Raw genomic sequence first — 19,007 nt, forward strand, 5'->3', positions numbered from 1 at the left:
GCTGCTGCGACCGGGGCCCTGCCGGCTGAAGAAGGAGACGCTGGGCCGGGGGAACCGCCACGCCGCCCTCTCCTGGGCGAGCGGCGGCGCCGGGAGGTCCCGGGTGGGGGCGCCGGCGTGGGGGGGCGCGGGGGGCGGGGCCGCGCCGGGGGAGACGGGGGGCGGGGGCGGGGCCGGCAGGCTGTGTCTCTGGGGCTTCCTGGGGGGGGCGCGGGGGGAGTCCTGGCCCTCGGCCGACAGGGCCTTCCGCTGGCAGCCCAGCCGGGTGTGCTTGGGGAGGCTGTGGGCCACGGGGTAGCGCTCGAAGTCCCCGTAGCCGCCGTCCTCCTCCTCGTCCGCCCGTCCGCCCCCCTCGCCGCCCCCCCGCTTGCCGGCCGCGGGCGGGCGGGGCCCGGGGCCGGGCGGCGGGTCGACGGAGCGGGGGGCGTGTCTGTGCAGGGAGGAGGACTTGTGGCGGTGGGACAGGGAGGTCTGGCGTGGGGGGGGGACGGGGGCGCCGGGCTCCTCGCCGGCGGGGGTTGGGTCTCGCTCGGGCGCCGTGGGCGGCTCGCCTTCAGCGGGCCCCTCGTCAGCCTCCGGGGGCCCCGGACCCCCCCCCACCTCGGGGCCTGCCGGGGGTCCCTCGGCCCCCCCCTCCAGCCCGTCCTGCCTCACCAGGACCGGCTTCTTCGCCCTGCGGGGGTGGGGCACGGGGAGGGGCTTGCTGGGCGGGGCCGGGACCGGGGACAGGGGCGTGGCCGCCGGGCCGGGGGGGGGCGAGGCGCGGCCGTTGGTGTGTGCGTGGCGGCCGTCGGGCTCGTCGTGGGCTTCTTCGGGGGGTTCCGTCGGACTCGGCGCCGGGGGCGGGTCCGGGGGCGGAGACGGAGGAGGAGGAGGAGGAGGAGCGGCGAGGGTTTGGGCGGTTGCCACGGCGACAGTGCTGACACACAGTGCTGTGTCTTCATGGCCGGTCTCCTGGTGGGGAGCCGTGTCCTCCTCCGCCCTCTCCAGACGTCCCTCCGGCTCCGTCTCCGACTCCGTCCCCTGCAGCTGCTGTGGGGGGGCCCCCGGTGACCCCTGACCCTCTCTGCCGGTCCGGCCCCTGGCCAGGTGCTTCTGCCTTTGGGGCTTATCCCGGGGCTTGGGTTGCAAGCTGTCCGTCAATCGACGGCCCTCCTCCGCCTCGCCCTTCTCCTCTTCCTCCTCCTGCGGCCGCCGCCCCTCCTCCTCCTCCCCGCCCCCCACCTCACCGCCCCCCTCCCCCGTCGTCACCGGGCCGACGTGTCCTTCAGTGGCGTTCCCGTTGTGCAGCCCCTCCTCGTCGCACGCAGCGCTCCCGTTATTCCCGACGTTCCCGTGGTTCCCGTTGAGCAGAGGCGGGAGTGCGGGCTCCGACTCCAGCCCCCCCGGGCGGCAGGCCGGGAGGATGTAGTCGGACTCGGAGAGGCTGTCCCGCGGCGAGGATGGGGTCCCATTCCGGGTGTTGAGGAGGTCGAGGCTCCCGTCTGAGTGTTCCTGGGACTGGGGGTGGGCGGACGCTGGTTTGGCCTGGGGTACTAGCACACATGGTTTGGGGGCGAGGGCGGGTTTGGCTCTCTGCAGAGTACCAGGGGAGGGTGCGGGGCTGTGGACGGCGGGAGCCAGGGAGAGCAGGCCTGGCTTGGGGGCGATGGGAGGGGGAGAGGGTTTGGTGGTAGCAGGGAGTTTTGGTTTGGGAGCTAAAGGAGGTTTCTTCACACCTGGATCGAATGAGAGAGAATGAATGTTTTAAAAAATAATATTGATGTGTTATTATTGCATGGCAGATACAAACGTGCGGACATCCGCCAACCCTGTCGTCATTTGAGAAATAGACAGCTGCATGGGGCTTGGTTCAAAAGGTCACCGTTCGGGTTACAGCCGGCTAATGAGGCAAGAATCGGGCATGGGAGTTCAGCGACTATAATGGATCAAAGCGGGGTCATTGCAGATTGTGAGATAAACGATTAAAACTTATAAAAAAAAATGTTTTGCATGTTGATTCCACCACTCGTGTCGCATCCGTTCCATACGACGGCTTTAATTAATTATAATGTAATTATCCTGTGATAGTCCTCTTACTTTAGGGGACGGTAACGAGACACATATGCGTTTGGCTGATATACAAACTTAACTAAATATTGGATTATGAACAAAGAAACATGACTGAACTGTACGAGCTCCTCTCAGACCATTCAATGGCTTGGAATGCTCTTCTGTTACACTTTTTAATCATATTACGCATAATCACGTCCGTATCCTTGCTGTGGCCCTGCACTAGATTATCTGGACTTTCCTTTGCTTTGGTTTTGTGTTTCTAAAATCCCTCTTTTTCTATTTCCAGACAAAAAAAGGCCAGCAGGACTGAATGGAAGCAGGCACATCACACGAGACACGAGAAGCGGAGTCATACAGCGGATGTACGAGAAATAACTAAAAAACGTATCTTGCGATTGGGGGGAAAAGACCGTAAACGCAACAGCCTTGGATTACCCGTCTGGTTACACTCACACACAACCATGTTTTTGAGCTGGCAATACATTTGCACAGTGCTAAAGTCAACATTACAGCGCTAGGGCTGCTGTTACTTGTTGCATCCACAGAGAAGCAGATGTGTTTTTAAAACAAAGGGCTGATGTGCCTCTGGCTCCGGGTCCGATAAGAGGACGTTAGAAAACCACTATTTTTAATTTTGATTAGCTCTGAATTTGAGGTCGAGCTCATCCTATTTCAATATTTTGAAAGCTATCATTAGGAGTTAACTGTAATTAAGTAGGTCTTCGTAAAAAAAACTGAGAGGACTCCGAATGCGTAATGCTTAAGTTTAGACCTCTATATGTGCGTGTTTCCAGATGTAAAGGCAAACGCAACAATACGCACTACTTTTTGCCTTTAAAACTCCAGTAAATAAATAGCAAATCGGGAGATAACGCAAGGGCAGACTCCAGGAGAAACCAACCTGTGCTCATGACTCTCGACTTGCTCCTTTCTCCATGAGCAAAACGCAACTTTCAATGGAAGGGAGAGGAGGAATCCTGCGGTTTATCCTCCGTCCACATCCCTGTCAGCCCCACGACCCGCGGGCCCACACAGTGCTCACACAGTGCTCACTTCCCGGCTGTCCTGTTCTGTCGCAGCGGTGAATAATCCACGTGTAAAGTATGAGCCTTTGTCGGTTTTCCCATTTTCCCCAAGTTTTTCACCCACGGTTGTTTCCTTCCCCAACTCTTGCGCCCTCTCGGATCTCAACCAGCAACCGCTAGGGGCGCAATCCCGACCAGGCACCGCTAGCGAGGAAGCGGCGGTCGGCGGAGCATTGTGGGAAATGTAGTTTTAAAATAAGTTTTGTTTCTGCGGCGACCAACCGGCGGCTAACGAGAGCCTTCAACTTCTACTACAACACCGAACACACAGAATGCTACACCGTCCGTGTACCAATGTGGGAAAGCAATGACTGAGGAGCTGGATGAAGATGTGGTATTCGAGGTGGGTGTCGTTATGGTACATGCGGTACAATACGAGTAAATGCTTTGTCATGGTACCCGGGCTCCGAGTCCCATTCGGGGGCTGAATGGGCTGGAGCGCCCGGGTCGAGTCTGACAGCCTTACGGCTAACGCTAAGCTAGCAGCTGACGAACCATGCGATGATGATCACACAGGCTGTGCTTTGTTACCGGGTCCTGATTCCTTACAAATCCTCCGATTTGGCTCCTTCATACCTGTGTGGATGCCAAGTAGACGTGGTCGTCATGGGACTGGTTTAGCTGGGCGTGTGTGCGTACTGTTGCTGGGGGGTCAGTGTCACCAGACCTCGGGCGAAGAGGTGCCTATGCGTCTGTTCCGATTGAATTAAAATGCAATAAAATCCACTTGGACCGGGACTGGGTCGTTATGCGTTCTGATTTCGTCCAACAATGGAAGTGAGTTTTTTTTGTCAAATCTTATTACGGATTAGACGTGGTGCAGTATCGTTTTGACTCTACATAAGTTATGCCTGCCATTGATAAAGAAAAAAAAACCTTTCTGTTAACATGTATTAGATACTCCATTCGTGTCGGTTGAGGAGGATCGTATGCGAATGTTCTTGGCATACGATCCATCCATCCATCCAGGCCACTGCAGGTCTATATGTCTTCCTTGTCATTCCATTTACGCTATTATCTTTTCGTTCCTACTAAGTGGCGGTACCTAACCTAGACCAGGATGATGTCAAATGGATAATGATGGCAGGTGGACTAAAATGGATGAGGATTGCAGGTGGAGCCTGGGACAGTGTCGTCCCCGTTCTGTGTGTATGGCAACATGCTTTACCTCATTAATCTAGGCTACAGACTAGTAACTTTCGTTCCCAGCGTTAAGACGCTTGGGTCGCTCAACCTGTTCCACTCCCAACGGTCCTGTTATCTCCTCCTCCCATCTCCTCCTTCTCCCGCCTCCGCCCATTCACCATTCCTTACAGCTGGTCATCTCATGTTTCCCATCCTGGCTCGCTCTTGGCACTTTTGTATTCACTCTTTAACAGTGCTCTCTCCGTTCTCTCCTTCCAGAACTCTCCTCTGTTCCAGTACCTCCATGATCTAGGGCACACAGACTTTGAGGCGTGTCCCACGGGTTCTCAGGAAGAGGGAGATGGAGAGGAAGCCCCTCCCCTGGGAGACGACCAGAAGCGTTCGGTGAGCGCATCCCTTTCACACAATACTCAGACACGCGCTCATACGACCCCGTACCCTCCCCTTTGTTTTCTACTGCCCTACCCTCGGGGGGCTTTTGGTGCAGACAGAGAGTTAATTACTTTACTGATCGACTCATCAATGAAACCCTCGGTGACACATGCACACAGGTCATCCCCGCACAGAGTTTGTTGTTGTGAAATGATTCAGTCTTGTAGGAGACAGGCACGGCAAAGATATGTGGCCCAGGACAGGTCAAGGTATTTGGTGTTTTATAGTTTTAAATTAATTAGTTTAGCTTTTGGTTCTGTAAATGTTGCCTTCCTCGTTTATCAGTTGAAAAGCGGAGCTGCTCTGATTACTGAAACAATCGTGGACTTTACTGCTGTCTCTGTGAGTCAGTTCTTAGTTATTGATGTTTTTATTTAGGTTTTTGTTGTGATCTCAAACGCTCAATAGGGTGGCTGAAACATTGTTGTGGTTTTGTCCACGTTTATTCACAACATAAGGGTTACTGTGTGTGTGTGTGTGTGTGTGTGTGTGTGTGTGTGTGTGTGTGTGTGTGTGTGTGTGTGTGTGTGTGTGTGTGTGTGTGTGTGTGTGTGTGTGTGTGTGTGTGTGTCCCTGGTTTTGTCCACGTTGATTCACAACATAAGGGTTACTGTGTGTGTGTGTGTGTGTGTGTGTGTGTGTGTGTGTGTGTGTGTGTGTGTGTGTGTGTGTGTGTGTGTGTGTGTCTGGCTTTTTGTCCTGTAATAGCACTTCTGATTTGATGGATTTAAGCCTGCAGGCTCTGTTCTGTATTACACAAATAACGGCTGACTCAAATGGATTCTTTACTCTCAGAAACTATTTAAATAGACCATTCGTTTCCTTAGAAAAAAGAGATGCGCCCTTCCATTGATTTTGCAATTGATGTGGCCTGTCCGTCCACCCCTTTCCTTTGCCCACACCGCCTGGAGACGACAGGATGTTACTCTGAACGTGTCGTTCGTCAGGAATGTTTCCATGCGTTAACGAGAAAACTGGACCGGTCAAGACAGGAAGCATTCTGGGTCATATCTCCTGTGTTTTGGTTTCCCTTTGTTCCTGCTGATAGCACTGGAGGAGGCTCGGATTAAAGGAGGGCAGGCCTTGCTGAAGCAAAGCAACGCCGGTCTTATCTTTCTACTGCCATGGCCCACAGCTGTTGCACTATGGGTCTAGTTCTTGCTGAAGCTTTATTTACATGATGAGATTTATGAGTTCGTGCAGGGGCCAGTTCAATGTTCTGATTTTCTTTCCCCCTGTACTTATTTATTTTACTTTATTTACTTATTGCAAATGGGCCTACATAGAATGTATCACTCAGCAGTTATGTCTAATAAATACATAAACTTGTTTATTTTGTTTGGCATGTTTATGTAATTACCCTTTTTGTTTTTTTACTTACTAGTGGTGCTTTTTATATAATTTTAATACGGAGTGAACGCAATCATGCTGCCGTCTAAAGGGACTTTGCCCATGGATGACGTTTTTTAAGAGGATTTGAGGTTACGACAGAAACGGCAGCGAACTGCTGTCAGATTGAGGCCAGAGGATTACCCCAATCAAATATTGTCCGGGGCATTCCGTCAGCGATTTGATTCGTGCAATGATGACAACTTCACGTTCGCAAACCATAGATGGAGACCTTATCGCTTTACAGCTTTATGAAATGGTTGCATAAGGCATACAGTGGGCACTTGGTGGCACCTCAGCAGTTAGGTCACCATCCAGGCCAGGCTCCTATCTGGAGTCGCTTACAGTGAGAGAAAGGGCCAAAATAAATACCGACCCAGCAGGGTCACGTGATGGAGTCTAGGATTCATTAGGTCGACCGAGGGCACTGCCTCCTTTCCCCTGGGAGACAAACATTCCAGCAAGTATCAAGTTTATCCTGTCCTCAAAGTAAGGCCTTCTCTGCACGTACCAATGAAGTAACGTTGTGATATCTTTATTACACATGCTCGACACGTTTGGGTTTCGCTGCAGTCTGGAAGCCACTCTGGGCTCCGATTGTCTTCTTTAATTTGGTTCACAAGGCAGTAGTAGTCGACAGACATGAGGCACGCAGAAGGTGTTGGCACCGACTGCGGGATGCCTGCAGAATACTAACCAACAGCAGGGGACATCTTGTGTGCACAAGTTCCAGTTTGGTGTATGTCTAAGCGTGTGTCTGTCTGTGTGTGTGTGTTTGTGAATGTGTGTGTGTTTGGCCTACCGTTCTGCCAATCAGCAGTCAATAAATCAATACGTGTGTGTGGCTGTTACACTTAATAACAATCCTGGCCTATGCAACCCCCCCCCCCCAGCATAGAGGGATCATGTAAGCCCATAACCCCTGCCCTCGCTACACACACACACACACACACACACACACACACACACACACACACACACACACAGGATGTTATTATGCTTCTGTGGTCGGGCCACTGTTAAACACACCAACGCGGGCCCAAGCCAAGCACTGTGACCAGATTAGGGGGGAACCTGAAGCCTATTCATGATAAGGAGAAGGTTTGGATTGCGGTGGACTTCCCCCTCCTCTTGGAATGCGGTGTCGTCAGTGGATTTATAAAGAAGGAAGTCGGATGCTCTGTCGGGTCCGTGTGTCTGTATGTGTTTAGACAAGTCTGTCCAGAGTGTTTACAATAGCACTGCCTTCAGCTGCAACCCCTACAACACGCTAATAAGCAGTGTTAAGACGGGGGAGTAGTGTGTGTGTGTGTGTGTGTGTGTGTGTGTGTGTGTGTGTGTGTGTGTGTGTGTGTGTGTGTGTGTGTGTGTGTGTGTGTGTGTGTGTGTGTGTGTGTGTGTGTGTGTGTGTGTGTGTGTGTGTGTCCGGCCGAAGAGTGATCTTTTAACACCAATCAGCATGGAAGATACAAGGAACATGCATTGCGATTCTTTTTTTTGCTGAGCTTGTTTTCTTACCGTTGTGCTTATTGTGGCACTCAACATGTTTTGCTGAGTGTCTTAAGCATGTGTACGCACTCATCCGTGCACTCAGGCATCTACGTGCACTCTCTTACTTAGAGGGTCTCGGCATGGTGTGTTTCTTTTTCTGGGGAAAGGCGAGAGTGCCTCGACAGTTTTCTTGGTAACCCAGTGAAAGCGGAGGGTTGCGAAGGAATTCTGGGTAAAATAGTTCTTTATTTAAACCTTGGACGCGTGCCAGCTCAGACGATTGGTACCTTCACTGTGGCCTGGAATGCCCTGCACGAATCAAGAGCAGCGTAGCCCTGAACCCAGCCTCTGAGACTGACCTGCCGCCCCGCCCCCTTCTGTGTGATTGGCAGGGAGCTCACCTATGGAGGCTGGCCAACGCCTTGTGGCAGTGGAGCCCGATGGGAAAGGCCGCCACATGCCACTCTCTGGAGCGGGAGCTGGTGAGTTAATAATGTTGAGAGTGAAACAATACTCGCCGTTAACCCTTTACTGTATGCTTCTCTTTTTCTTTTTTTTTATAAATGCTAGTGTCAAACACCATTTGCTAACGAACTATTGTTTGTTTAATATGTGCACTGATGGCGCGTACCGTTAAAGGCTCAGTCCTTACCGCAGCGACCAGGGTTCGATCCCTGACCGTGGCTGCATGTCTTCCCCTCTCTCTCCCAAACCTTCCTGTCTATCTTACTACAATAAAAAGGATAAAACCTTAAAAAAATAAATCTTACAAAAAAATAAAAACATCTGTGCACTGACGGTGTGTTTATTGAATGACAATAAAGCCAGTCTAATTAATTATTTTAATGCTGGTGTCGAACTGCATTCTATATTCATATTTTACATCAATTAGATTCACGTAATTGAATGTCTGTGCCCCTCCCTGACTGGTACCGTGCCCCCCCCGTCCCCCGTCCCCCGGTGGGTCTCAGGACTGCGTGTTCGGCCAGTACTCGGTGCGGTGCGTTCTGGACCAGGACGTCCTGCTGCAGGAGGACGTTGAGCTGATCGAGCTGCTGGACCCCGGCCTGCTGACCCTGGGCTCCCCCGCCGACGGCTCCCCCGGACGCACCGCGCTCACCCTGCCCAGGCCCGGCCTGCTGGCCCGCCCCTCGCTCTGGTGGGCTGGATGGACTACCACAGACAGACACAGAGACACAGACAGACAGAGACAGACACAGACAGAGAGAGAGAGAGAGAGAGACAGACACAGACACAGAGAGAGAGAGACACACAGAGAGACACAGAGAGAGAGAGAGACACAGAGACAGAGACAGAGACACAGACAGACACAGAGAAAGAGACAGACAGACAGAGACAGAGAAAGAGACAGACAGACACAGACAGACAGAGAGACACAGACACAGACGGACAGAGAGACACAGACACAGACGGACAGAGAGACAGAGAGAGAGAGACAGAGACACAGACAGACGCAGAGACAGAGAGAGAGAGAGAGAGACAGAGACAGAGATAGAGAGAGACAGACAGACAGAGAGAGAGACAAAGACAGAGAGAGAGAGAGACAGAGATAGACACACAGAGATAGACACACACACACACACGCACAAGCACACAGAATATGTTATAACTTTCTAAAATCCTTATCATTGATGTTGTTTATCACGGTACTCACTGTCTTTTTATTTTGACCACCAGACACAGAAAGAGAGAGACACACAGATAAACAGATATAGAACCACAGATATAGACACACACACACACACACACACACACACACACACACACACACACACACACACACACACACACACACACACACACACACACACAGAATATGTTATAACTTTCTAAAATCCTAATCATTCATTGATCATCTGGGTTCCTCTAGGGGGCAGCAGAACTCCCTCACCCTCTGTAGTGTCCAGTAGCCCTGTTCCACTTCCGGTCCGATGTAGCTCCCCCCCCCTCACCCTCCCCTCTCCCCCCTCCCCCCCCAGGGACGCCGCGGGGCTGGTGGGGCTGGCGGCCGTGCTGCTGGGCCTCTTCTCGGCCATCGGCGGGGGCTGGTCCCTGGCCGGCGCGGCCCCCTGGGGCCTGGTGCTGCTGGGCTGGGCGGGTGCGCGGGCCGGCGGGCTGTGGCGGCGGGCGCGCGCCCAGAGGGCGGTGCACGCCGCCGCCTCGGAGCTCCAGGCGCTGGTCCACGACAGCAAGGCGCTGACGGGCGTGTCCCGCAAGGCGCTGCGGCTGGTGCAGGAGACGGAGGTCATCTCCCGCGGGTTCACTCTGTACGTACCCCTTGGATCTACTCTGTGTGTGTGTGTGTGTGTGTGTGTGTGTGTGTGTGCGTGTGCGTGTGTGTCGGCCCGTCGCATGCCCTGGTGATTTCTCCCCTCTCCTTCCCCTTCTATACCATATAATGCAAATCATCCGTAATGCATCCACATTTTGATGATGCGAATGATACACCTGCATGGCCTTGAAATTTTTCACGCGTAGGTGTGCGTTTAAAATGATCATAATCATGCAGACATAGTGAATGCATAACCTGTAGAGGTCCGGCCGTTTTTAGCTGTAAAAATGTTCTTCATTGGATGGTAAAACGATCCATTTGGCTGATTCAGCATGTTTTGCGATCCCTCCCAAGTCCCTCCCAAACCCAGCCTGACTAAAGTGATCACGCCCTCCCTCACTCATCGGTTAAAGGATCCGATCCCAGTACTGAGCTCGGCATTTTTCATGGTTCAATGATTTCAAAGTTTAGATCCCCAACATCAATCATGCTATGTAACACGACGTTAACCTTGATCTTTCTGCTTGCGCGCGCTTGCCCTGCTTCAGAGCTACTGTTGCACATCGTTAATCAGTGTAATTACACATCTGACTTTAATCAAAGCATGCTAGCTTGTGATGCTCGGGGCCATGTGTTCGAATGGTGTGATCCATTTGTATGGTACGCCGGTACGCGCTAGTCGCAAGTCGTAAATCTCCCAGCTTTCTAGCGGCGTTTCATGGAGGAACGCTCCCTTTTGGTCGGCCCAACTCGCTATTCTGAAAGTAGAGAGACTTCAGGGAGGCCGACCGTACGACTCTACGACATTAATGGCTGCGCCCGGAAAGATATTTATTTTCTTTGTATTTGTACCTCGTTGGTCATTTTAATATCGATTATTTTAAATGCTCTTACACACTTGATTACATTAATCTTTATTCCGATCACCAGTTCATGCCTTGCACGGTCTTGCTGTGCGTGCTATACAATGTAAAGTTGTGTTGTTTGTTTTCGAGCTGGTTTGCTAAAGAGGCTAATGCAGCAACCGATAACAATGACTAGCCAATGAGCAATGGGAGCGCTATAAGTGCTGCAAGACAGGAAATGACGTCACGTTCTCACAAGAGCAGGTCGGACGTACCGGCGTACCATACAAATGGATCACACCATAACCAAAGCCCGCCCCCCTAGAGCAGCATGAGCCAATCGCCTCAGGCCACTGTTGTCATGTCTCGCTGTTGTGTGGTGTGTGCAGTGTTTGTGGTGCGTGGTGTGTTCGTCATGTTTCGCTGTTGTCTGTGGTGTGTGGTGTGTTGTCATGTCTCGCTGTTGTGCGTAGTGTAGGGCTGGGCGATTAATCAAATTTTTATCGCGATTTCGATTTTAGCATCAAACGATCAAAAGCTAATATAATCGAGTTTTCAATTATTATTTTCTATTTTTTTATTTTTTCATTAAATATTTTATAGAAGGTACATTATTTTAGATTTAAACATTTTCTTTTTGACCATGTTGTGTATTTATTAAGGCGAAATTTCAAAGTTCTCAATTACAAAGTGTTTTTACGGAGAGACATGCTGAATAAATACAACATGTTTTCAAACTCAGAAGTAATCTTTTAACAATCCTGATTTCAATATTGAACAAAATAATCCTGATTATGATATTTTTTCAGGATCGAGCAGCCCTAGTGCGTAGTGTGTGTTGCTTGTGTGTTTGTGAGTTGTGAGTTGTGTGTGTTGTGTGTTTGTGAGTTGTGTTTGTTTGTGCGTTGTGTGTTTGTGTATTGTGTGTGTTTGTGTGTTATGTGTTTATCAGTTGTGTGTGTTGTGTGTGTTTGTGCTCCCCGGCACCTCAGGACGTCTGCACAGTACGTATCACATTTCACTTGTCAAGTTTGCTCGACAGGGTGAGCGCGGCCGGCTCCTTTAGCAGGGCGGGGCTGGGGGCGGAGCCTCGGGGCCAGCAGCTGATTGGTCTGCGGAAGGCTCTGTACCGCGCGCTCCGCACGGCGTTCCGGGCTTCCCGCCGCGCCACGTGCCACATGCTCAAGTCATATCCTTCACGCGCACTCCGGTGGGGGAGTCGATGTGTTCATCAGCGTTGTTAGAATCTACTGCAGTTCAAGAAGGGACCTTTGCCGTTTAATTAAAGGTGACAAATTAATCCACCAGGTGTGAGCGTGATTAGCCGTCACAAGCCGTCTTCTGACATCTCAGGTGGGCGTGTCCACCTAGATGTGTGCTGGATGGATCAGTCGACCGGCCTTCCCGGTGGACTGTGGCAAACGTTGCTCGACTATCCGTCCCACATCCAGGTGGACGCGCCCGTCTTTGACGTCACAAGAGGCAGATATTCAGAACGGCTTGCAACAGCTAATCACGCTCACACCTGGTGGTAGAAGGTCACATCTTAAAGAGAAAGTGGCAGTACAGTATTTGTGAGTTTGGTGCCACTGTTAACCATCAGGGAACACTGTAAAATGTAATTATTTGGGGCTGTTGTTCTGATAAAACCCTGGTTTTAGTCTAGCGTATTTCTAGCCACTAGTTTCTTCTAAAAGGGTTAGTGAGTTAGTTAGTTAGTTAGTTATTGCTACGGTTGACCAGGCCTTGTTTGAAGGTCTTCTGCACAGCTGTCCTGACCGTAAGGGCCCATGACGCGTTCCATTCCGGTCACGGCCTCGACCCTCCTTAACGCTCCCAAACGTTCCCGCTGAACTCGGAGATCGACAACGTGACCAACTACGTGTCGGCGGTGCCGCTGAAGGAGCTGGGGCTGGGGCTGGGCGTGGAGCACGTGGGCGACGAGCAGGCTCAGGACCTCACCGACGACTACAGCCTGCCCGCCCTGAAGGTCAGCCCCGCCCTAACGCTGACCGCTATGAGAGGGGAGGGGGTCAGCCCCACCCCTAACCCTAACCCTACCCACTATGAGAGGGGAGGGGGTCACCCCCCCCACCCCTAACCCTGACCGCTATGAGAGGGGAGGGGGTCAACCCCCCCCCAACCCTAACCCTACCCACTATGAGAGGGGAGGGGGTCAGCGCACCCCTAACCCTAACCCTGACCGCTATGAGAGGGGGGGGGGTCAGCCCCGCCCCTAACCCTGACCCTGACCGCTATGAGAGGGGAGGGGGTCAGCCCCGCCCCTAACCCTGACCCTGACCGCTATGAGAGGGGAGGGGGTCAGCGCACCCCTAACCCTAACCCTGACCGCTATGAGAGGGGAGGGGGTCAGCCCCCCCCTAACCCTAACCCTACCCACTATGAGAGGGGAGGGGGTCACCCCCCCCACCCCTAACCCTGACCCTACCCACTATGAGAGGGGAGGGGGTCAGCGCACCCCTAACCCTAACCCTGACCGCTATGAGAGGGGAGGGGGTCAGCCCCGCCCCTAACCCTGACCCTGACCGCTATGAGAGGGGAGGGGGTCAGCCCCGCCCCTAACCCTGACCGCTATGAGAGGGGAGGGGGTCAGCCCCGCCCCTAACCCTAACCCTGACCGCTATGAGAGGGGAGGGGGTCAGCCCCGCCCCTAACCCTAACCCTACCCACTAAGAGAGGGGAGGGGTCAGGGGTCACACCCCCCCTGACCCTACCCACTATGAGAGGGGAGGGGTCGGGGGTCACACCCAGTGGTGATGGCTGGGTCCGAAAGAGGGGGAACCTCCCATCCATCCCAGATCTACAACTAATGCGGGAAATTAGATATGTGCATGGTTTTATTTATTCATTTATTCATTCATTTAACTAGGTCTCATTGAGATTAAAATGTATTTTCAAAGAGCAAATACAAAAACGCATCAACGTTTACGAGGAAAACATGAATAAAGAAATTGTACACTGAGGAGAATTAGTTATGTTTTGTACTTAATGCGCGGGATGAGAAATAGTGCAAAGACTCTGGTGCTGATGCACCATGGCTTTACGTGCACTCACCCCCCTCTCCTCTCCTTTTGGGCCCCGTGCCGTCGCCGCCCCCACAGCTCATGTTCCAGCTCTGGGTCGCCCAAAGCTCCGAGTGCTTCCGCCGCCTGGCGCTTCTGCTGTCGGCACGGCAACAGGAGGAGGCGGAGCCCGTCGGGGTGGCCGCCACCTCCGCGGGCCTCAAGCCTCCGTCCGCCTCCTCCCCCTCCTCCCCCTCCGCCCTGCACCGCTCCATCCCCGCGGTGACGGAGCCCCTCCACCAGGCGCTGGCCGGCTGCCTGGGCGAGGTGCAGCGCAGCTACGACTTCCACCGCTACTTCGAGACGCAGCCGCGCGGCGCGGGGGTGGCGGACCGCGCCGGGCCGGCCCGCCAGAAGTGCCGGGAGCTCAACACCCTGCACACCTCCATCCGCAGCCTGCAGCTGCACCTCAAAGCCCTGCTGAGCGAGTGAGCGGCAGCTGATGACCAACACACACAAACACACAAACACGCACAATCGCACGCCGATCTTGGCGTGGAAGAATGTCCCTGATACAACGCACACAGGTCTGAACCTGTTCCAGACAGACGCTAAACAACATCCCCTCAAACCAAATGGGCCCCTGCTAAAATCATTAGAGCAGTTTTTTTCCGAGGAAAAAGGAACATTTAGATAATACGTTTTAAGAAGAAGAATCATCCTGAATTTGTCACGCTTTCCAATTCAAAGTTTTTTTCCGATTTCAATTAAATTTATTTTTCAGATTTTCATTCTGAATCTTTTCCTGAAGTTCTTCCGATTTTGACATCACCTAAAACCAAGTTGACCCCTGATAAAACGATTAGCGCAGTTTGTCTACAAGGAAAAAGAAAAAATGAATAATATGTTTAAGTAGAAGAAGAATCCTGAACGTTGTCACAAATTTCCAATTCAATTAGGAAAATTTTTCCGATTTTCGTTCTGAAATTCTTCCGATGTTTAATTGGCGTTCCATCCCCCCCCCAGGATGATCATCCTGGAGGACGACCTGGAGAAGATGATGGTGTGCGGGGAGCGGGTGGCTGCGCCCCCCCCGCTCTCAGGGGAGGGCTACCTGGAGCTGAGCCAGCGGCTGCACACTCTGCAGCCCCACATGCAGGCCAGCAACAGCTGCTGGGAGGAGACGGTCGGCCAGGTGGACCGCATGCTGAGACGCACAGGTGAGTGAGGGGGGGGGGGGGGGGGGGGGGGGGGCAGGTGGACCGCGTGCTGAGACGCACAGGTGAGCCGGAGGGGGCGGAGCCTCACACCAGTTAAAGGTGACCTATCACACCACCAGGTGTGAGGGTGATTACAAGCCGTTTATAAAATCGGCCTCTTCTGACATCACAAGTGGGCGTGTCCACCTAGAGGTATGACGGATAGATGAGCAACGTCTGCTACAGTCCACTGGGTAGGCTGGTAGACTGATCTATCCAGCACACATCTAGGTGGACACGCCCACTAATGGTGTCAGAAAAGGCCGATTTTCAAAACGGCTCGTAACAGCTAATCACACTCACACCTGGTGGTAGAGTACGGGACCTTTAACAGGTGTTCTGCTGTGGTTTGATCATGACCCTGTTGGACGTGTCAACCATTTTAATGAACGTCATAACGCATCATCTCATCGTGTTGGGTTTGGTTGACCTAGATATTTTCAGCGCAAAATCGTATTGCTAATATAGAACAAAGCTCTTAAAAGGGGTCTTCAACCCCCCCCCCCCCCCCCCGGCTGTTAATATCTCTTTAATTTAACGGCTGTCAAACAACAGATTAGGTTATGAAAACGCACTGATTTCAGACGCGCACACCCAAACACACACTTTCAAAGCAGGCCGTGTTGTTGACAGTTATTTTTAGCGCAGACTTCCTCTCTAGCCCCCCACCCCCCCCCCCCCACACTCCTTCGTCTCTCGGGAAGGAAGTGCTTCAGAATATAGGACAAGAAAACCTAGCAGGCATGTGAGAGGGGGCCGTGGGCCAGGAGAGGGTGGGGGGGAGGGGAGGGCTATTGTTGTTGTGTTGTTGCTTCTGTGGTTACCATGGTATCTCCTGTCGCTCCACAGATGCGGCTGCAGGTCTGCGACAAAGCGCCCCCGCCGTGCCGCACGTCCCAACCCCCACGCCGTCCTACCCGCTCATTCTGGACCGGGACAGCGTACCAGAGGAGCTGGTGAGTCTCTCTCTCTCTCTCTCTCTCTCTCTCTCTGTCTCTCTGTCTCTCTGTCTCTCTCTCTCTCTCTCTCTCTATGTCTCTATGTCTCTCTGTCTCTATGTCTCTATGTCTCTATGTCTCTCTCTCTCTCTGTCTCTCTATGTCTCTCTCTCTCTCTCTCTCTCTCTCTCTCTGTCTCTCTATGTCTCTCTCTCTCTCTCTATGTCTCTCTCTCTCTCTCTATGTCTCTCTCTCTCTCTCTCTCTATGTCTCTCTCTCTCTCTCTATGTCTCTCTCTCTGTGTATCTCTATGTCGGTCTCTCTCAAATCTGTGTCTCTCTCGTCTTCTTTCCCAGAAGTCAATTCCATTACTCTTTTAAAACGTGAAACGGTTACATTGACTCCCTCTCTCCCCCCGTCCCCCCCCCAGGAGTGGGAGGCCTACGTGTCCGACTCTGACTCGGAGGACGACCGCGGGGGGGCCTGGTGCGACATGCTCTCCCCCGAGGAGCGCGACCGCCAGCGCCGCGAGCGCGAGGAGTCCCGGCGCGTCCTGTCGGAGCTCAAGGCCGTGCTGGGCTTCCGCGCCTCTGAGGGCGAGAGGCTGAAATGGAAACAGCTGCTGTTCAACGACCAAGGTCCGCGCCCGGGCCCCGAACCGACACACCTCGATTCCACGTCTGTTTTCCTTCCCACTCCCACTAGAAACAACCAGTGGGCGGTTCGTTGTGGTTTAAATGGTCTGTAGCGTCGCAGAGGCTTAGCAAGCTAGCTAACAACAATACATTTTGAGATGTACAACGATGAAGCGACTAAAGCAACATGACCCGTACAACGACAAAGCAAACAAAGTTGTCGACGAGCGAGAAGAAACAGATTTCATGAGATTTATTTCATGAGGATGGAGAATGTTTTCGTCTTCAACCGTCTCCATTTTTCACATTATCGCTTTTCTGAGACAAATTGCGTCACTCGAGTGTCTTATCTCCCCGTGTCTTTTCTTCTTTCCCCAGCTGCTACGACCCCGTCCAACACGGGGCCGCAGGACACCCCGCCCCCCCCCAACGCCACCAGTAACCATAACGACCAGGACCACGACGGAGAGGAAGAAGAGGAGACCGCAGAAGAGGACAAAGAGCGGGGACGGGGACGGACGGCGGTGGCGACGGCGAGCGGCGGCGAGTCGGCCACCGAGTTCACCTGCGGCCTGGACAAGATGGCGGCCGGAGAAGGGGAGGAGCCTCGCGCGGAGGGAGCGGGCCGGTCCGAGCTCTACCAGTACGACGGGCTCCTCGACGACGGCGAGGGGGAGGGGGAGGGGCTGGCGGATTTCCTGCTGACGCCGCGCGTCCCGAAGCTCTCCACCACGGACAGACTGACGGAGCTCCACGGGGCGGAGGCCCTCAGCATAAGCTCCGCCCTCGCGGCCCAGGTGGCGGCGCGGTCGCACGCCCTCGTGCACATGGAGGAGCAGACGTTCGGTGACGATGACGAGGAGGAGGAGGAGGAGGAGGAGGAGGAGGACGAGGGGACGCAGGAGAAACACTAGAAGCAGCTTTAAACAGAAACTGAAACAAGGCGGAGTGTTTGGGATGCTTTATTTATTTCCGGTGCGGTTCCGAGGTCCTCATCAATCGAGCTGCGTTGTGTTGTGTGTGCGTTACATCGGCTCAAGTGTTTGTTGTTGTTGTGCGTGTCGCGTAATCACCCGTCAATCAACCCGCACGCCGCGTCCGTCCACTGTAAGCCTCTCTCCCTCTCCCTCTCTCCCTCTTTCTCTTTCTATCTCTCTCGCTCTCGCTCTCGCTCTCGTTCTCGCTCTCTCTCTCCGCCTGTTAAACCATCTCCACTCAGGAACCTCCTTTAGTCAAAAGGTCGAGATCATGAATGTCCGCAACATATATTATCATATGTTATAATCTTATTTTTTTTTAAGAATGATGTAGAAAGGCCTTCAAATTTGTAAAACTCCATCGCTGTTAAACAAGAAATTGTTCTTAGTGCTGAATGGTTTGGAGAGCTGCTAATTCGTCCTGAGATCAGTCGTGCTAAAGTTCCACTGCGGAGGATATGATTTGGTACGTGGGATAGTTGTAGTTATGAACAGACAAGTTCTCGTTACAGATTCAAAACTGAAGCAAAAAGTCATGGATTGAGGGCTGTTGAAAAATGAATGAATAGATCAATAGGTCTTGGTGGACAAGTGCACAAGTCGTGTGTGTGTGTGTGTGTGTGTGTGTGTGTGTGTGTGTGTGTGTGTGTGTGTGTGTGTGTGTGTGTGTGTGTGTGTGTGTGTGTGTGTGTGTGTGTGTGTGTGTGTGTGTGTGTGCGCGCGTATTTCTGTGTGTGTGTGCGTGTGTCTTTGGAAGTTAACTCCCAATAACGTACACTCGGTACATTATTATATATTGTGTGAGTGATATATTGGAATTAAGCTTGACCTCAACACTGTTGTGTCTTGTGGGTTAGTGTGTGTGTACCATCCCTGGAGACGTCAGCTCAAAGTATCTGTTTACATGGCCATGATCAGTTCAAACGTTAGAATCAGACGCCCCACGTCGCATGGTGGTGTAGCTCAACTTTTGTTAAGAACGTAAACAAAAACAAAAAGGCAGAGTGGGTCTGTGTTTTCTTACATATATTAGCGTGATTTAAACACTTTTGTTAATAAATTAACGATAATTACGAGCCTCCCGGGAAACCAGACTGAAAAGCGGACACAAACTGTCCAAAGAAGTGTTAGTCCTACCCTCCTGCATTTCATAGGTGAAATTAAAGCTATTCTGGAACTGTATCTGTGTTTTGTCTTTCCTTGGGGGGGGGGGGGGGCACTCCAGTTTCCCTCCACACCCTAAAACATACAAGATAATACTCCTGCCCTGCCCTTGGGCAAGGCATGGGCTCAACACCCGGAGACGGCAGCCCAGTGCTCGGGTGTGTTCGGGTGACTGCATTTCTTCATGGGGATTAATGTCTCAAGAAGTTTAAAGGAGACATATTTCACCCTGAGGTTGATAAGCCCCGACAAGCCCCGGTTGGCTGTTAGTTCTG

The 19,007-nt window shown here is 52.6% G+C and overlaps 2 protein-coding genes across 4 annotated transcripts in view; one reads left to right on the forward strand and one right to left on the reverse strand.

Moving 5' to 3' along the window:
* LOC115531948 (FYVE, RhoGEF and PH domain-containing protein 6) overlaps positions 1 to 3,261 on the reverse strand; it is a 19,865-nt gene extending 16,604 nt beyond the window's left edge. The window contains exons 1-2 of the mRNA XM_030341313.1: positions 2,957 to 3,261; positions 1 to 1,718 (exon numbers count right to left, since the gene is read on the reverse strand). The exon at positions 1 to 1,718 is cut by the window's left edge and continues 488 nt beyond it. Of these exons, the coding sequence (XP_030197173.1) occupies positions 1 to 1,718; positions 2,957 to 2,966 (1,728 nt within the window). The 5' untranslated portion in view covers positions 2,967 to 3,261. The remainder of the gene's footprint in view (positions 1,719 to 2,956) is intronic.
* A 31-nt stretch (positions 3,262 to 3,292) lies between these two features.
* Positions 3,293 to 18,750, forward strand: vezt (vezatin, adherens junctions transmembrane protein). 3 transcript variants are annotated; one of them, XM_030341321.1, is made up of 12 exons: positions 3,293 to 3,483; positions 4,545 to 4,670; positions 7,991 to 8,080; positions 8,570 to 8,757; positions 9,599 to 9,886; positions 11,767 to 11,925; positions 12,579 to 12,726; positions 13,859 to 14,247; positions 14,786 to 14,979; positions 15,868 to 15,974; positions 16,387 to 16,594; positions 16,970 to 18,750. In XM_030341321.1, the coding sequence occupies exons 1-12, from the start codon at positions 3,448 to 3,450 to the stop codon at positions 17,503 to 17,505; spliced, it is 2,469 nt and encodes an 822-aa protein (XP_030197181.1). In that variant the 5' UTR covers positions 3,293 to 3,447; the 3' UTR covers positions 17,506 to 18,750. The 3 variants fall into 3 exon arrangements, with proteins under 3 accessions (XP_030197181.1, XP_030197182.1, XP_030197183.1); XM_030341322.1 differs by having other exon boundaries at positions 11,779 to 11,925; XM_030341323.1 differs by lacking the exon at positions 3,293 to 3,483 and adding an exon at positions 3,678 to 3,917.
* Positions 18,751 to 19,007: the final 257 nt, after the last annotated feature.

The sequence above is a fragment of the Gadus morhua genome, chromosome 19 (genome assembly GCF_902167405.1).
Source record: "Gadus morhua chromosome 19, gadMor3.0, whole genome shotgun sequence".
Lineage (NCBI taxonomy): Eukaryota > Metazoa > Chordata > Actinopteri > Gadiformes > Gadidae > Gadus > Gadus morhua.